Here is a 17,846-nt window from a genome sequence, read left to right as displayed (position 1 = left end):
ATCATGCTTTTTTATATATTCTGCCAAACTCTGCTCTTTAATTACAAAGCTTAACCCATTTACATTTAAATAATTAGTGACAAAGAAGGACTTCCACCATTTTGTTATTTGTTTTCTATATGTCTCATATTATTTTTTGTTTCTCATTTCCTCCATTACTGTCTTTTTTTGTAGTGTGCTATTTTGATTCCCTTCTCCTTTCCTCTTCTATTTATTTTTTAAAGTATTTTCTTAGTGGTTATCTTGAATCTTACAATTAACACTTTAAACTTATAATAACCTATTTTGAATTAATATCAATTTAGCTTCATTTTTTTTTTGGCCATATAGCATGGCATGTGGGATCTGAGTGCCCTGACCAAGGATCGAACTCGCGTCCCCGGCACTGGAAGCATAGCATCTTAACTACTGGACCACCAGGGAAGTCCAAACTTAGCTTCAATATTATACAAAAACTCTGCACCTATAAATCTCTATCCCTCCCCCTTTTATATTGTTATACATTGTGTGCCAATTAGATTTATAATTGTTGTTTTATTCCTTTGTCTTTTAAATCATATAAGTAAAAAGGAGGAGCTACAAACCAAAAAAATACAGTAATACTGGCTTTTATATTTACTTATGTAGTTACCTTAATCGGTGTTCTTTATTTCTTCATATGACTTCAAGTTACTGTTTAGTGTCCTCTCATTTCAGCCCAAAGGACTCCCTTTAGCATTTCTTGGTAGGGTAGGTCTACCAGCAATGAACTCCCCCCACTTTTGTTTACCTTGGGATATCATAATCTCTCATTTTTGAGGGATAGTTTTGTTGGATATAGAATTCTTGGTTTCATTCTTTCAGCATTTTATATATGCCATCCCACTGCCTTCTGAAGAGAAATCAGCTGTCAATCTCATTGAGGATCTCTTGTATGCAATGGGCCACATCTGTTTTGCTGCTTTCAAGATTCTCTTTGTCTTTCAACAATTTGACTATAATGTGTCTCAGTGTGGATCTCTGATGAGTTTATCCATCTTGGTGTTCCTAGAGTTTCTTAGATGTGTAGATTCATATATTTCATCAAATTTGGGAAGGTTCCGACCATTACTTTCTCAAATACACTTTCTGTCCTTTTCTCTCTCTCCTCTGCCTCTGGGACTCCATAATGTACATATTGGTACACATTTTTTTGTTGTTTTTTTTGGCCGCCCGCACAGCTTGCAGGATCTTAGTTCCCCAATCAGGGACTGAACCCAGGACCACAGCAGTGAAAGCGCCAAGTCCTAACCACTGAACCACCAGGGAACTCCCCACATATTGGTACACTTGATGGTGTCCTATAGGTCTCTGTTCATTTTTCTTCATTCTTTTCTGTTTCTGCTCCTTTCAACCTCAATTAACTTATCAAGTTGTCTAATTGTTTCTTCAGCCTTCTCAAATCTGCTGTTGTACCCATCTAGTGAATTTTCATTTCAGTTACCACACTTTTTGGCTCCAGAATTTGTTTGGTTCCTTTTTGTTTTTAATAATTTCTGTATTTTCTATTGATATTCTCTGTCTGGTGAGACAGTGCTTTCCTGGTTTTCTTTGGTTCTTTTCCCATGGTATCCTATAGATAATAAGCATATTTAGGACTGTTGATTTAAATTATTTATCTAGGATGTCCATTGCCTGGGCTTCCTCAGGGACAGTTTCTATTAATTTCCTTTTTCTTATGAATGACCCTTACTTTGTTTCTTTGCGTAACTCATTATTTCTTGCAGAAAATTGAACATTTTGAATACTGTGCAGCAACTCTGAAAATCAGCTCCTGCCCCCTCTGTGGGATTTGTTGATGCTGCTTACTGTGGTTTATTGTTGTTTGTTTAGTGACTTCTCTAAACTCATTTTGTAAAGTCTGTACTATTATTGTGTGTGGCCATTGAAATCTGTTTCGTTTTAGCTTAGTGGTCAGCTAGCGTTTGGCATTTCTTAAAGGCCTGAAGAGAAAAAAGAAAAAAATACTCTTCCAGTCTTTGTACATTGGCTCTATGTTAGGGCACTCCTCAACACTTAGCTGGGCCATTTACAATTCTGCCTTAGTCTTCACTTCCTGCTTGTGTAGAGCCCGAAGGCCAGCCAGAGGAAAAAGCTTAGGGTCTTCTCAGCCCTTTTCTGAGCATGCATCCAGTTCTGGGCATGTGCTTGGCCTTTTTTTTTTCTGATTCCGTGGTACATACAGGAACTTTCCTAAAGCCCTTATTCCCCTGTGTATCTCCTTATCCAACTTCTTCCTTCCCAGGCTTTCAGTCTCTCTATTGCTTGTCTGACTGTTGTCTCTTACTCCAGACTGCTAAAGCCAATAGTTGTGTCTTCGAATGTTTTTGGCAAAAGCCACCCCAGCCCTAGGGATGCTCCCAATCAGGCAAAAAAAAAGACAGGCCCTTGCACCAGTCCTTCAGGTAGCAGCCAGACAGGCTGAATTCTTTGAAAACAATTCTTTATATCCTCTGGCATTAGCAATCTGTACTAGGAGTGCACGCTTCTATCTTCACAGCCACCATCAATCTGGGTGTGAGGGATAGTAGGCAGGCAATTTAAAATATCACAGTGCTCTCTCACCCCAAACAGCAGCTTCTTTCTTCACCAAACCTTTCCTTAGTTGTTTTAAGTTTTTACTAAATTCCAGAGTTCTGTAAAAGTCGATTCAGTTTTTTGCCAGTTCATTAGTTGTTTTCATGAAGGGACAGAGCTCTGGAGTTCTCTACTCTGCCACTTTTAGTTATGTCCCATTGTTGTCATCTGTGGACTCCTGGGTCACTGTCCTTCACTTGGCAATGAATGATCTTAGCTTCTGATTCACTGTCACTTTCCCCAACTCTATTCCTTTCTTAATTTTTGGAGATTTTCAAATACATGTTAGTGATTCTTCCATCATCTTGGTCTCTCAGTTCCTTGAATTCCACTCTTCCAAAGATCTCCTGTACCCTATCTCAGCCATTCACTCCATATCCTGAACTTTAATATTACCAATAGCTACAACTCCTCAAAGTGCTAATTTCACATATCCACCCTTAAGTGGGTCCTTAATGCTGCTGGCCAATCATACTCTATTCCTCTTGTCCATTCACTCTCCCACACTCTTACACAACTATTTCCTACTTTCTCTCCTAAGCTCCAATACCTCCTTTCTCATCCTCTCTCTCAGTTGATGACCTTGCTTTCTATTTCAGCACGAAAACTGGAGCAATCAATAGGACTTTTATAAATTCTCACCATCAGATCTACCCACCTACCAACAACTGTACCCACATATGCTGCCTTTCCACCTGTTATTACAGATGAATTCTCTATGCTATTTAAACTCCATCCATCACTTATGCCATAAACTGCATTCTCTCTATCCTACTCAAGAACACTGATCCAATAATTCTCTCCTCTTTCTCCTACATCACCAGTTTTCCTTTCTATTCAATCATTCCCATCAGCATATAAATGTATTCTCTCTCCCATCTTCAAAAAAAAATCTTGAGTTCACTTCCTCTACCAGCTATCACCCCATTTGTCTGTGCCTCTTTGTAGCAACTCTTTCACACAGCTGTCTGTTCTCATCGTCTCCAATACCTCTCCCCCCATTCTCTTTTTTTTTTTTTTAAGTTTATTTATTTATTTTTTTAATTAGTTTCTGCTTTATAACAAAGTGAATCAGTCATACATATACATCTGTTCCCACATCCCTTCCCTCATGCATCTCCCTCCCTCCCACCCTCCCCATCCCACCCCTCCAGGCGGTCACAAAGCACCGAGCTGATCTCCCTGTGCTCTGCGGCTGCTTCCCACTATCTATCTACCTTACGTTTGGTAGTGTATACACGTCCATGCCTCTCTTTCGCCTTGTCACAGCCCACCCTTCCCCCTCCCCATATCCTCAACTCTACAAATATGGCTAGTTCTGACCTCCCTGCTGATAAATCAAATGACCATTTTTTAGTCCTCATCTTAAATGACCTATCAGAGATATTTAACAGAATTGATCATTCCTTCTTCCATTTAGCTTCCAAGATGCTATATTCTTTTTGTTTTCCTCTTTCCTTATATGTATGTGTTCCTTCTATACCTCCTTTGCTGGTTCCTCCTCTTCTCCCAGGCCCTTTAACATCAGAGTGCCCCAAGGCTCAGCCCTTGGTTCTCTTATGTCTCTATATCTAACTTGATGATTTCATCCAGTATCACAACTTTAAATATCATCTATGTGCTTTTGGCACCCACATTTCTATTTCTAGCCCAGTCCTTTCTCTAGAACACCAGATCCAAATATCCAGTTATTGGGACTTCCCTGGTGGCACAGTGGTTAAGAATCTGCCTGCAATGCAGGGGACACGGGTTCAAGCCCTGGTCCGGGAAGATCCCACATGCCGCGGAGCAACTAAGCCTGTGCGCCACAACTACTGAGCCTGTGCTCTAGAGCCCGCGAGCCACAGCTACTGAAGCCCGTGTGCCTAGAGCCCATGCTCCGCAACAAGAGAAGCCACCGTAATGAGAAGCCCACGCACCGCAGTGAAGAGTAGCCCCCGCTCACCGCAACTAGAGAAAGCCAGCACGCAGCAACGAAGACCCAATGCAGCCAAAACTAAAATAAACAAATAAATAAGTTTATAAAAAAAAACAAAACAAATATCCAGTTATTTACTCAACATCTCCACTTGGATATCTAAATCTTTAACAGGTATGTCAAACTTAACATGCCCAAAACTGAATTCCTGATTCCTACCCACAACACTCTACTTGGCACATAAGAGGTACTCAGTCAATATTTCTTAAATGAATAAATTTTGGGTTATAACGGTGACTGACCATGGTACTATTACTACTATTACTGTGTTTTGAATCCAGAAATCAAGGGTGAGAGTCATCATCTCCTTCCTCTTTCCTGTGGCAAGACAACTCCAGCCAAGTTTGTCTTTAAATATCCTCATACTTTCTAGTACTCCTTTCTTCCTGCCCTTTGTGCTGACCTTCATGCTGTCCCTAAACCCTCTATTGTAGCAATCCCTGTTAGGAGAATCAAACAGACATACTTGCCCAATTTTCCAAATTGGTCATGTGCCCTAAAACTGTTTACATCTGTACCACCCTTCCAAGTCAAAACATCCAGTATAGCTGACCCCAGGTTGAAACCAGAATTAAAATCACTCTCACTGACTTCATAGCAGAAATAATTACCTTTGCCTAGAAGTCCTAAGCATTAAGGAAAAAAATTAAAAGAAGCCTGTTGATCCAAATAATTTCCAACTGGTGAAAACATGGGTTATGGTCAGTGGGAGTAAACATTTTCAGGTAGTGATGGGGAGGGGGGAGTGGAGTTAGGCAAGGGACCAATACACAGGGTGAGCATACACGCCTAGGAGCCAATTCCCCAGGTTACATGCCCTAAGCAGTTTTTTATTTTCATGGCTTTTCCTACTTTACCTCCCAAGACCACAAATTATCTAAAAGCCCTGACATTTCTTCCCCTGCCCGCAGTGGTCCTTAAGACTGCATATTCTCAAAACAAGATAGCTCAGGCAAGAGAAATAAGGGAATGCTGTTATACAGAGCAATACAAGGGTTACTCTTTCCAATAATAGGTCATTTCTAAATCAAATGTTTCTTGGTTGGGTATTTCTTATATAAGACAAAGGCCCCATTATCTACTAAAAAAAGGATCATTCTAACATTGGTCAACCCCCATGGATATTTTAATTCAGCTCAAAAAGTGTTACCAATATGAGGAATATTTTCACATAAAAATTTTTAATTCTGAAACTCATATTCAACTAACAATACTTGATATTAAGCAGTAGGTCATCCATATTCACTGCAATATGCTCTGAAAACCTCCGTCTCCAAAGCCCTAACCTATATTCTAATTAATCGTGCCCAAGTTAAATTTCAGCTACCCTGTCACTTCAGCAGTTGGCTTCATGTTCTCAAACCCAAAACAATCAAGGTGCCCCTTAAAATGTGATGAAACACTTGAACTTCTCTTTCTCTGTACTAAGAGCAGACTCCCTGGCTACTGGTAGGAATAGGAACGTCTGCCATCACTAATTTTTGAACCAAGGTGAAATGCTCTTGCCCCAAAACCCTGCCATTCATCTTGTTTGGTATCAAAAAGCTATATGCTTTTAGTTCTGATCTAATTTCTCTTCTGGAGCATTCCAGAAAAATGGAAAACTGAAGATAAGCAAAGGCAGTAGGTGGTATATATTTGAGAATCCTAAAAGAAAACTGTCTTACTATCCTGAACTTGAGCTCCAGAGGACAGGAATAGACACTCTTTACCAGAGTAGCCTCAGTGCTTAGCAAAGCAACAACATACCCTAAAAACTCAATAAATGAGTACTTCTTGACTAGTTGAATATCCCAGGCATGTAGACAAATTAGGAAAGCTATATCAAAAAGGCAACAGAGGCCTTATTACATTAAAATCCTCCATGCTATCAAGAGAGTTATCTTCCTAAAACATAGATCACTCATTTGTAGTAATTAGTGAACATTTACCATAGGCTAAGCAATAAATTAATCCAGAGAAATTAGTAAAATATAGACCATCCTAAATGACTAACAATCTAGCAAAGGAGACAGACATAGTTTATTCTATATAACCTGATAAGTGCTAGAAGCCTGTGTCAAGTTTTATGAGAACAGAGTTTAAGAAGTGACTAATTATGCATGGGTGAAGTGCCCACCAAAACTTTACAACGCAAGTAGCACTTGATCTTAAAGAATAAATAAGAGTTTACAAGATGAAGAAAAGATAGGCGAGAGGGGGTGGGTAAGAACAGTTTTCTAGTTATAAAGAACTGCATGTAAACAGAGGTCTATACATAGCAATGCCCCTACCTAAGTTCAGGAAATGGCTAGTAACTGAATATGACTAGAATATGAGGTTTGAGGGAAAAAAATCATTAAAGATGAGGCTAGAAAGAAAGAATGGCACTAGATGGTGAAGAGCCTTTTCTGCCACATTTAAAAGTCTGAATTTCATCCTGCAGGCAAAGGTTTTTAAGCAGTGAGTCAATTAGATCTCTTTCAGAATGTAACAATAGTAATAATATGAAAGGTGGATTGAAAGAGAAATAATCAGAGGCATAGATTTGCAAGATAACTACTGTAGTGGTTTAAGTGAAAAATGATGTAAGATACGTCTCAAGAATTTATCCACATCCATAAAAAATTCAAATGGTAACTACCTGTACAATAAAATTCTAACTCAATACAGTGTTCAAGGCCCTTGACAATCTAAAGTTGTGCCAACCTTTCCAACCTCACTTCCTATCCCTTCTTTTCCCCACATCTTACAATCCAGCCACATGAGACTATGTACCATTTCTTCAATATGTTACGTACATTCATACTGCCACGTCTTCACTGACACACTATTTGTTACTTCTGCACAGACAACTCTCAACAAACTCCTACTCATCCTTCAAGGACCAGGTTTAAAAAAGGTTCTCTCTGTGAAGTCTTCCCTGACTCCATCTCTCTCAAGGCAAAAATATATTATGCTTTCTTCTAGGCTTTCACATCACATCATTCATACCACTAATGTAGTTTTTTCTATCCCCTCTGCTAGAATGGCTGAGCTGAAACCAGTCGTTAAGAAATAAAATTCAAATTAAATTTTACATGTAAAATCACAAAATTAACATACATACATACACACACACACACACACACACACACACACATTTTTCTTTACCTGGTAAAACTTGAATTTGAACCCAAGAATATGACACAGTGTTTGCGGTTCACACATACTCATGTAAGATTCTAATAAAGATATAAAGAAGTCATCGTGTTCTGGCCTGCATTCAAACACTTCTAAAATGACATCCAGAACTCTATTGGGATCCAGATTAAAGCATCCTGCAACAGATGGATATACACAAATTCAAAAGTGATTATACATAATTTTTAGAAAAGCCATTAACCTTCAGGGACAACATACATAAAATAAAAATGTTTTTAAAAACAACTTTTTTTTTACAACTTTATTGGAGTATAATTGCTTCACAATGGTGTATTAGTTTCTGCTTTATAACAAAGTGAATCAGTTATACATATACATCTGTTCCCATATCCCTTCCCTCTTTTACAAGTTTGCTTCCCCTGCCCCAGAGGGAAATCTTCATAATTTTCAAGGTCATCACGGTACTCCCCACATGTTACAGATGAGAAATATGACTTGCCCAGGATTGCAAAGTGGGTTAATGACAGGGCTTAGGCTGGAGCCCAGGACCTGTGACACTAAGTCAAGTGAAATTTCTTCTATGCCACATCATCTCATCAGTTCTTGACTACTCACGCTAGTGAAGGAGATTCACATTTTTAATTCTTAGCAAAATATGAAAACCAAACAATATATCTTATAAGTTAGGCAACTAAAGGTTTTTTTATGTTTTATGCAGAAGTGTTTGGAATGTTGACAAATGAGTTAAAAGTTCAGGTTCATGAAAGTAGAGCATGATTTTTAAAATCATTTTTTAATTTATCTTACATATACAACAAAACTACAAAATGTAGTTGTACATTCATAGTTTTGGGCAGCATTCTAAAGGAAAACAGGTATACTGCTAATACTAAAATGATGAGAATACAAGGAGCTAGGGACAAAACACAAGCAAACAGAGAAGTAAGAAAACAATCTAGGTAGAGCAGGAAAGGGAAAGGAAAGAAGCACTTAATAGGTACCAATGGCTACTTATCCTTGCTAATCTCCTAGGGTAAGCTAAAAAGGGCCAATAGACATGAATTTAATAAACATTCCTATCAGCCACCCTACTCTTAATACATTATTACCTCTATTTGCATTCAGCTTCAGCTGTTACCATAATTACATTATAGCACAGTCACATCATATGTGCATTTAATTTGAGAATGCAATGATTTACACACAGCAAAATAAACAAAGGAGAGAATTTAAATGATATAGTCAATTCCACCCACCATTCCTCTCAATATAATGTATGATTATGACCCAGAGTGAGCACATCAATCGGCTGTTCCCTCAGTTTATATCAGTTCCCTCATGCCTTGTGCATCAAGCTGAATGGAATTCTACTATTTTTAATTACGTATTTTTCATTAGGCATAGCCCTTAAATGCAAGCTAACCACTTCATCTGGGGCAAGCAAATAAACACTGATTTCTTCTAACGGTGGAGGAAAAAGAACAACTGTGTTAACTTAGGGAGAGATGTTAGGTCTAAACACTATACCTTATGGATGACTTAGAGGATTTTTCAAAGAAAATTCTTATATATCCTATTAATGATTTCCAGAGTTACTTCTATTATCTCCACACTTAAGTATATTAAATGCTATAAGACTAATGTCTAATTTGCAGTATCTTAGCAATCACTTAGAAAACCAAACTCTCCAAATACAAGAAGTATTTCTTTCCTCTTTTTATGAAACGCAAAGTTAAGAATACAGTTTCTTCCATTTCTCTCATACTAAGAAAGGACCAACACAGTGATCATCTCTTACTGAAAAGAGCTCCAGACTTTCATAAATTCTCCAAAGAGATGTTTACCTAAAGTTCTGGGAAGAAAACTTCTAAATATTTTTGCCTGTCCTTGCACCCCAAAAAGTATGGCTTATGAATGTACAAGTGACTCCAAAATAGCAACTGGAATTTTTAAATGCTGCTGGTGGAAATATAAAATGTAAAACAGTACGACTGCTTTGTAAAATTGGCAGTTTCCTTAAAAGTTAAACTTAACACCCACCATATGACCCAGCCATTTCATTCCTAGGTATTTACCTCAAGAGAAAAAATGTCTATGTCCATACAAAGACTTGTACACAGATACTCACAGCAGCTTTATTTATAATAGGACACTGAAATATCCATCAACATGTGAATGGATAAACAAACTGTAGTACAGTATAATTGTAGAATATACAGTGGAATACTACTCAACAATAACAAGGAAAGAACTACCAATACAAGCAACAACATGGATGAATTACAAAATAATTATGCTGAATGAAATAAGCCAGACCCAAAAAAAACTCACTATATGATTTCATTTATAAAAGAATTATAGAAAATGCAAACTAATCTATAGTTTAGAAAGCAGATCATTGACTACCTGGGGAGGAGAAAAGAGAAAGTACGGGGGGGAATGAAATACAAATGGGCAAGAGGAAACTGGGCGGGGAGTGATAGAAATGTGTATTATCTAGATTGTGGTGATGTTTTCACAGGTGTATACATGTGTTAAAACTCAAACTGTACACTTCAAACATGCACATTTTATTGTATATCAATTATGCCTAGATAAAGCTGAAAAAAAAAGTCACTGACAACAGATTATGGAAGTAGGATCTAGCAAATTCTCCAACCTTATAACTGCTCCTATATTTAATAAATATAAAAGTTCAATCAACTAAATAAAAATGAATAATGCTTTACTCTGTCAGAGAGGACAAAAAATACACTGAATATACTTTTGAAAAAATGGCTGGCTTATAATTACCCATTATGCTACATCCACAAAACTTGTGAATAAGGACTACAACAGCAACATGTTACATGGAAATGTGTTTCATTCACATTGCTTTAAAGTTTATATTTTCAATGTGCTACAATATGAACCATTGACATTATGTTTTGTTTAAACAGTATTATTCCATGAAGGCTATTTTAACAGTGATCTGTACAGTCAACCAACTACCAATTTCTTTCTAGAGGCAATTTAAGGTAGTAACCTACACAGAAAGGATGCAACTTTTATTTATAATAGATAACAACCTTTGTATCTTTCACAAAAGAAAAACTGGCTTAGGAATTTTCTATTATATGTCTCAGGTGCCATAAGTTAGTCCAATCAGTTGGAATGACCTATGCTACATAATATGGAAAAAGTAGCCAAACCAAGGACTTAGAAAACCATTTTTGAAACCTTAGAGATTTGCTAAATAACAGTTAAGCTATTTCACATACAAGATTTTAGTAATAATAAGTAAGCTTGAAATGTCCAAAATAATTTTTTTCTAATGGCAGCTGTGGTAGAACAGACACTCTTGTGCTCAAACATCTTAAAAAAGGCTTTTATCCAGCCCAAGCATCAACAGTCATGTGATCTTGAGATAGATCCTAAGCCTAGCTCCCTACCTCTACCACCAGCTACATTAAGGAATATACACACACACATGCCTTTTGAGGAACAAACAGGGAACCATATCGGAAGCAGAAACATTTTTAAATGGTGGACTTGTAATGGCCATGGATTTATTCCTTCATTTAAATAAACATTAAATAACCACCCACTAAGTGCCAGGTGCTTGTGATACAGAGATTAATAAAATGCCTTCCCTACCCTTGAGGAGAGTTCACACCTTTTGGATGATACATCTTTGAAAAAATGCATTGAAAAGTAACTGAAGGCTCCCCAAAGATGGACAAGATGGCCAGTATATTAGAGCAAGTAATTGCAACTAGAGGCCAAAAATATGATAAAAGTGACAATGGTTCTTTTAGGAATAGGTCAAATTGAGATTCTTAACAGAAACAAAAAGGCCAAGGTAATATTGTAAACATGACTTGGAGAGATGTCCAGCCTGTACATTTCAGACAAGAAAACAGAATGATAGTGTCAACCATCATGTCCTGACAGAATAAACCTTACAAGACAAAGAAAAACCATGTTTTGAACAAAAGGACATGACCTGGCTCTGGCATGTAGAATTACTTTAGAAACAGGCTATACCATGGTCTCGATGTTTTTTGTACCCCCAAAATTCATATGTTGAAATTCTAATGCCCAATGTGATGGTATTAGGACGTGGGGCCTTTGGAAGGTAAATAGGTCATAAGAGCATAGTCTCATGAATCAGATTAATGCCCTTTAAAAAGAGAGCTCCGTTGCCCCTTCTACCATGTGAGGATACAAGTTAGCAGTCTGCAACCTGGAAGAGGGCCCTCATGGGAACCCAACCATTCTGGCACCCTGATCTTGGACTTCCAGCCCCCAAAGCTGTGAGAAGTACGTTTCTGTTGTTTATAAGCCCCCCAGTCTGTGGTATTTTGTTACAGAAGCCTGAATGGACTAAAACAGGCTAATAACTTATGCTAGACTATTTCTAAAAAATAGTATTTGCAAAAAACTGCACATCTCAAGGCAAGAACCAGAGAGCCAAGATGCAGAGAAATGCACCCAACAAAATAGAAGTATAACTGTAAAAACAACTATGCTTGAGAACACCAATTGCTGTCTTCTTTTTCATAGTAGAGATAAACAACTTCTTCATAACTAGTGTATAGTAAAGAAACTCCAATAAAGCAAAACCTTAGGAAAAGGAAGCAGTCAACTGGTTTCCCTTTCCAAGGGATAGGAGAGAGATGACAAAAAGATAAGAAGCTTCAAGGCTTAATGGCTCTTATATCCATACTGATCCAAAGACAAAATGCTAAGTACACTCAAGATAATGTAGTCAAAGAGATTAAATGTCCCATAATCTACCAAAGAATAAAATCATTTGACTTGGGATTTTATTTTGTTTTTAATGTTTCTCTGGTCACTTAACAAGCAACCAAGAGGACTTGTGAGACTGAAGGAGGAGAGACGCTCACCCCACCCTTCCCCATCTCCAGCCAAATCTACAATCTTGGACACCAGGCGACAAATGAAGGTCCTGAGGTTTGGTGAAGAGGGCTCTGATTCTGGGTGAGAAGGAAAGGATCAGAGAGCCAAGGCCAAAAAGATCCTGGACCACTAAACCCAAAACCAGGAAGAACCATTTTCAGTCTCCAAAACCAAACTCAGAACTTCCCTGACGGTCCAGTGGATAAGACTCCGTGCTCCCGATGCAGGGGACCCGGGTTCGATCCCTGGTCAGGGAACTAGATCCCACATGCTGCAACTAAGAGCCCGCATGCCGTAACTAAAGATCCCACACACGACAACAAAGATCCTGGATGTGGCAACGATCCCACATGTCGCAACTAAGACCCAGCACAGCCAGCTAAATAAATAAACAAACAAACAAACAAACAAACAAACTCAAGTAAGCTAGCTCCATGACTAATTTTTAGCCAGAACTTCTGATTTAGAGCAGCGATCAGCATACCATGGCCTATGGGTCAAATCCATTTGATGTTTGTAAATAAAGTTGTGCTGGAACACAGACACACATTTATTTACATGTTGTCCATGGCTGCTCTCACACTACAATGGCAAAAGTGAGTAGCTGCAACAAAAACCACATGACCCACAAAGGAAAAAAATATTTACTATCGCATCCTTTACAGAAAAGGTTTGCTGACAACTAATTTAGAAGAAAGAAAAGAACACCTAGCTATTACTTTTTTGAAGGGCATTCAGAAGAGTAGAGTGCTTATAGTTTAGTTCAGCAATCAAAGGAGTCCATCTTTGGGAATTCCCTGCGGTCCGGTGGTTAGGACTCCGCACCTTCACTGCCGAGGGCCCAGGTTCAATCCCTGGTCAGGGAACTAAGATCCCACAAGCCACGTGGCACGGCCAAAGAGTCCACCTCTGATATCCTTTCCTCTAATTTCTAAAAGATGCTTTTTGCCACCTTGATGCAGGGATCATTTGTGAGGCATCTATGATATGGCAGCTCAAGGGACTAATAATCACTATCCGTTCCTGTTAAGTTTTTCAAGCTTACTGTCAGACAAACACCAGGCAGACTCATAATGGTTCCTATTCCTTGCTTTCTTGCAGTAAACAGCCCAAGGCTATCTGATAGGATATACTGTTTATTATATTTAGGACATAAACATTTTGATGTACCAGAATCTTTTAGGGAGCAAATGACTACCTTTTAACTATAGAATGATAGATAAGGATTTCTCCTGATCAGACCAAGTACCCTGAAATATAAGTGTATCTAAAATGCATGCCTCGGGACTTCCCTGGTGGCACAGTGGTTAAGAATCTGCCTGCCAATGCAGGGAACACAGGTTCGAGTCCTGGTCCAGGAAGATCCCACATGCTGCAGAACAACTAAGCCCATGTGCCACAACTACTGAGCCTGAGCTCTAGAGAGCCCACAAGCCACAACTACTGAGCCCACATGCCACAACTACTGAAGCCTGCGAGCCTAGAGCCCTCGCTCCACAACAAGAGAAGCCACCGCAATGAGAAGCCCGTGCACCACAACGAAGAGTAGCCCCTGCTCGACACAACTAGAGAAAGCCCACGTGTAGCAACGAAGACCCAATGCAGCCAAATAAATAAATAAATTTATTTTTTAAAAATGCATGCCTCCCAAACCAGATATCAGTTCTGCCAATGGCTAGTGAAGGAGATCAGACCTGAGATAGCTCTGTATAAGGTATTATCTGTGTAGGTTACTCCTAAAGAGAAAGCAATGGGAATAAACAAGAGGAAACTCATCCAAAGATGCCATGAAAAGCAGGATGCTATGTTAGTGAACTGCTCTGGACAGATGAGACAAGGCCTACCTGAAGTCTGCACTGAGGGGGAATCTGATAAATTCTAACTCTTAAAGAGTGAGTACTCACTGGAATTGAAGTCTTAACCTCAACTTTAATGTCAATGAAAAACTCCTTTCTCAGACAATGGGGGAGGAGGGAATCAGCTAGCCAAAGAGAAACAAACACTAAGCCAGGGAGATGAACTTTCTCAAATCCTCCATGTCAGGGAAAAGAGGCTAAGAATCACTATAAACTCTACTAGAAAGGGGGAAACATTCATTCGTTTTTCGATGAGTATTTATCCAGCACCTACATACCAGGCACTGAGGTTAGAGGTACTAAACAAAACAGACAAAAACCCTTGTCCTCATGGAGCTTACTTACATTCCAGTGGGGGTGTGGCATAAAATACGGTGCACATTATATGGTGTTAAGTGCTCAAAAGAAAGACAGTGAACCACAGAGAGTGTCGGGGTGAGCGGTGGCCATATAAGGCTACACTGCGGAGGTGGCATTTGAGTGTTTCTGGGCTAACGTGCTTTGCAGTACACCTGACGGACTAGAACAGAGGTTTAGCCCAAGAAATCAAATTGTTTATACTCATGGAATATCCATGTGAGTTATGAGCTTGCAGTTGTGACTGTCACACTGTTCTTCAGAGACAGTAACATAACCTGTTCTCTATGGGGACAAAGTTCAAGAAAAGAAAGTACACAGCATACATTTTTCCCAGTTAGATAAAAGCACACTTTCAAGAAAATCCCTCTTAGAAATGTTCCCAAAATAACAAAGGACTAAAAAAGTATAAACTCACAAGGACAAAAAAAAATAGAAGAAACAAGGACAGACAAGAGATGTCAACAAATAAGCAGATAAAGTAAAAAAAAAAAAAAGTGAGGACCTTATACAGCAGAGAATTTTTTTGTGGGGAATACCACCTTAAGAGAGTACATGGCAGGATATAAGGAAAGACAAACTTATAGCAAGGCAGTACTGACAAACATCTCAAACTAGATCAAAATTCTGCAGGAAAAATGTAGAGCCTACCCTGGAAAGAACAGAAAGGAAACCCTACAGGAGGATTTTTTTTTTTAATGGGTCACTGCTACACAGGTAAGCAAGAGCCCTGCAGCCTTAAGGGGCTGCCAGTCTTGGTGTTAATTTGACAATGGAAGAAAGTAGCAAAGAGACTAAATCAGCTGCCAGAACTAGACTTACTTCAAAGAAAAGGGTAAATTTAAACTAAAAGCTCCTTACCTCTATACCTGTTGGCCACCAAAAGCTTAAGCTAAAAACAAAAATTACTGTAGTAAATCTGGTTTTATCTGGGTCCCCACTGGAGAAGGGGGATAAGGATTGGGACACCTCCTCTCTCTTTCTCATCCATAAATTTCAAAAGCAGAGAAAGAACTGAGAATTGAGCATAAGCATCCTCTAAAATATAACCAGTGAAGCAGCAAATATGACTTTTCCAACAGGTCTCAAAACTTAAGACATCTAGGTGCTGCAAAATCTTCCCTGAGATAGCATAACACCTAACAAAGAGCAAAAACTCTTTCCATTCTTGAAAAATCAGGAGTACCCTATTTTTCTATCATTCATTCCTCCTTTCTATAGAAGCCAACTATTTCCTCCAAATGCTCAATGCAAATAAAAAGAACAATGCTAAAGAAATTCTATTTAAAAGGTAGGGAAAGTAACACTTTCCGATTTGTTACACTTTTACAACATCTGCACTTACTTTAACAGACTGTTGTAAAGACAAAATAAAATGTGTATCAAAGTTGCTCGGTATTTTTAAAATCAAGTTCAAAAGAACTAAACATCTCCACGTTTCAAGAGGTCACCGAAGATTTTATTACAGTTTCACGTTTGCTTACTTATTTTCTGCCCTCCATAAAATTATTGGAAAATACTTAAAAATTAAAGATAGAAATACTACAGAGCAGAAACTAATACAAACACAAAGGTAAGAGTAACAAAAAGATTTCTTATAAATATCATCCCAAATTTTTTTATTACTTAAAAGTACAAGCTAGACACTTCTCTCGTTTCTTAATTTAAAAACAAAAAACTATAGGGAATGCACTAGTTTTGTCTTTATGGATATTCTTCAACAGTTAAAAAAATTTATCTTAGTAACACATAGTATATATAGATATAAGTCTTACCTATTAAAGATTTGATATTTTCTAAGATCAAATCACTAGTAATATTTCCAGATAAATCTTGCCCCAATTCAGCAATCAGCTTGGCATAACCTTCATTTTCTTCTCTTAACAAATTAAATTTTTGCTGCTTATAACTGAAATTAAACATCATAAAGCAGATAAAATTAATTTCAATTAACAAGCTTGCATAAGAGTACTGTATTCTTCTCACTGAATTTTCTTACTCTCTTATATAAAACAATCATAAGAACAGTTGTTGAAAGTTTACCTCTTTGTCTACCTTTTAGGATAGAAAATAACAGTGATTCTTAAAGGACACCCCAATGTTAATTACACAAGGAAAGGATATCGCTAATAACATAACACTATTTCCATCACTGATAAGAATATACCTTAAAGCCACAGTTGTAAATTATTTTATTGGTAGTAATAAAAGCATTGAATATTATTTTAACTTCTAACACGGAAAAAAATTAACATTGGTTTCACACAGGTAAAGTTCACTGCTGACTCAATAACCGTAGGCTACTCTTAAAAGGAAAAGACACATGCTAACAGCAACAACAACAAAAATCTTGAAAACGCCTTTAGAAACTTCTAGTATTCAACATGAGAACTAAAAAACATGCTCAGGTACTTGATCTGCAACATAAAAATACGTGTACTTACAAGAGTTTTGTCTTGATTTTAACTGACTTTTGATTGAATTGCTGTGATTGTTTGATAAGCCCTAACGATTCCAATGTTTCTGGATCCAAGCGTTCCTTTAGAACTGTGTCTGAAACTAAATACTGTATTAAAAAATATTAAAGGCCATTTACTCCTCAGCATTCCAACTATGCATTCACAATCTTAAAACATATTCAAAATTATTTTCCCAAATAAGAATATTAAAATCACCTTATATATATATACATCAAGAACTTTATAAAAAGGCTTGGAACTTCAATCTAACAAAAATGATGACTCTCCAAGTACTGAAACATACAGCTTTTTAAAAATTCACTAAAAATTATATGCCATGCTGTACACAACCTACAAATGACAAGAACTACAGATGTAATTCTGATTAAAATTGAGTCTGTCAACTGAATTTCCTTTAAGATAATGCAGCATTTCAGCCTTCTTTGGTTTCTACTGTTTAAGTCAAATTCTATTGTCTGTCCTTGCAGCAAAGACAAGGACATTCCTCCAGGTCTGAGTAATGGCATTCCTCCTTGGTTTTAAATTTATGAACATAAAATGGTTTGCTAGACAATG

At 37.8% G+C, this 17,846-nt stretch overlaps 1 protein-coding gene across 12 annotated transcripts in view; it reads right to left on the bottom strand.

Moving 5' to 3' along the window:
* THOC2 (THO complex subunit 2) overlaps nucleotides 1-17,846 on the bottom strand; it is a 113,394-nt gene that overhangs the window by 69,647 nt on the left and 25,901 nt on the right. For 7 of the 12 annotated variants that reach the window (XM_081221671.1, XM_081221674.1, XM_081221668.1 and 4 more), the window contains exons 6-9: nucleotides 17,256-17,377; nucleotides 16,587-16,720; nucleotides 7,706-7,872; nucleotides 4,541-4,591 (exon numbers count right to left, since the gene is read on the bottom strand). In XM_081221671.1, the coding sequence (XP_081077797.1) occupies nucleotides 4,541-4,591; nucleotides 7,706-7,872; nucleotides 16,587-16,720; nucleotides 17,256-17,377 (474 nt within the window). The remainder of the gene's footprint in view (nucleotides 1-4,540; nucleotides 4,592-7,705; nucleotides 7,873-16,586; nucleotides 16,721-17,255; nucleotides 17,378-17,846) is intronic. The other 5 variants (XM_081221669.1, XM_081221677.1, XM_081221667.1 and 2 more) reach the window with 1 other exon arrangement.

The sequence above is a fragment of the Mesoplodon bidens genome (genome assembly GCF_964165515.1).
Source record: "Mesoplodon bidens genome assembly, chromosome: X".
Lineage (NCBI taxonomy): Eukaryota > Metazoa > Chordata > Mammalia > Artiodactyla > Ziphiidae > Mesoplodon > Mesoplodon bidens.
This window is presented reverse-complemented; position numbering and strand designations above follow the sequence as displayed.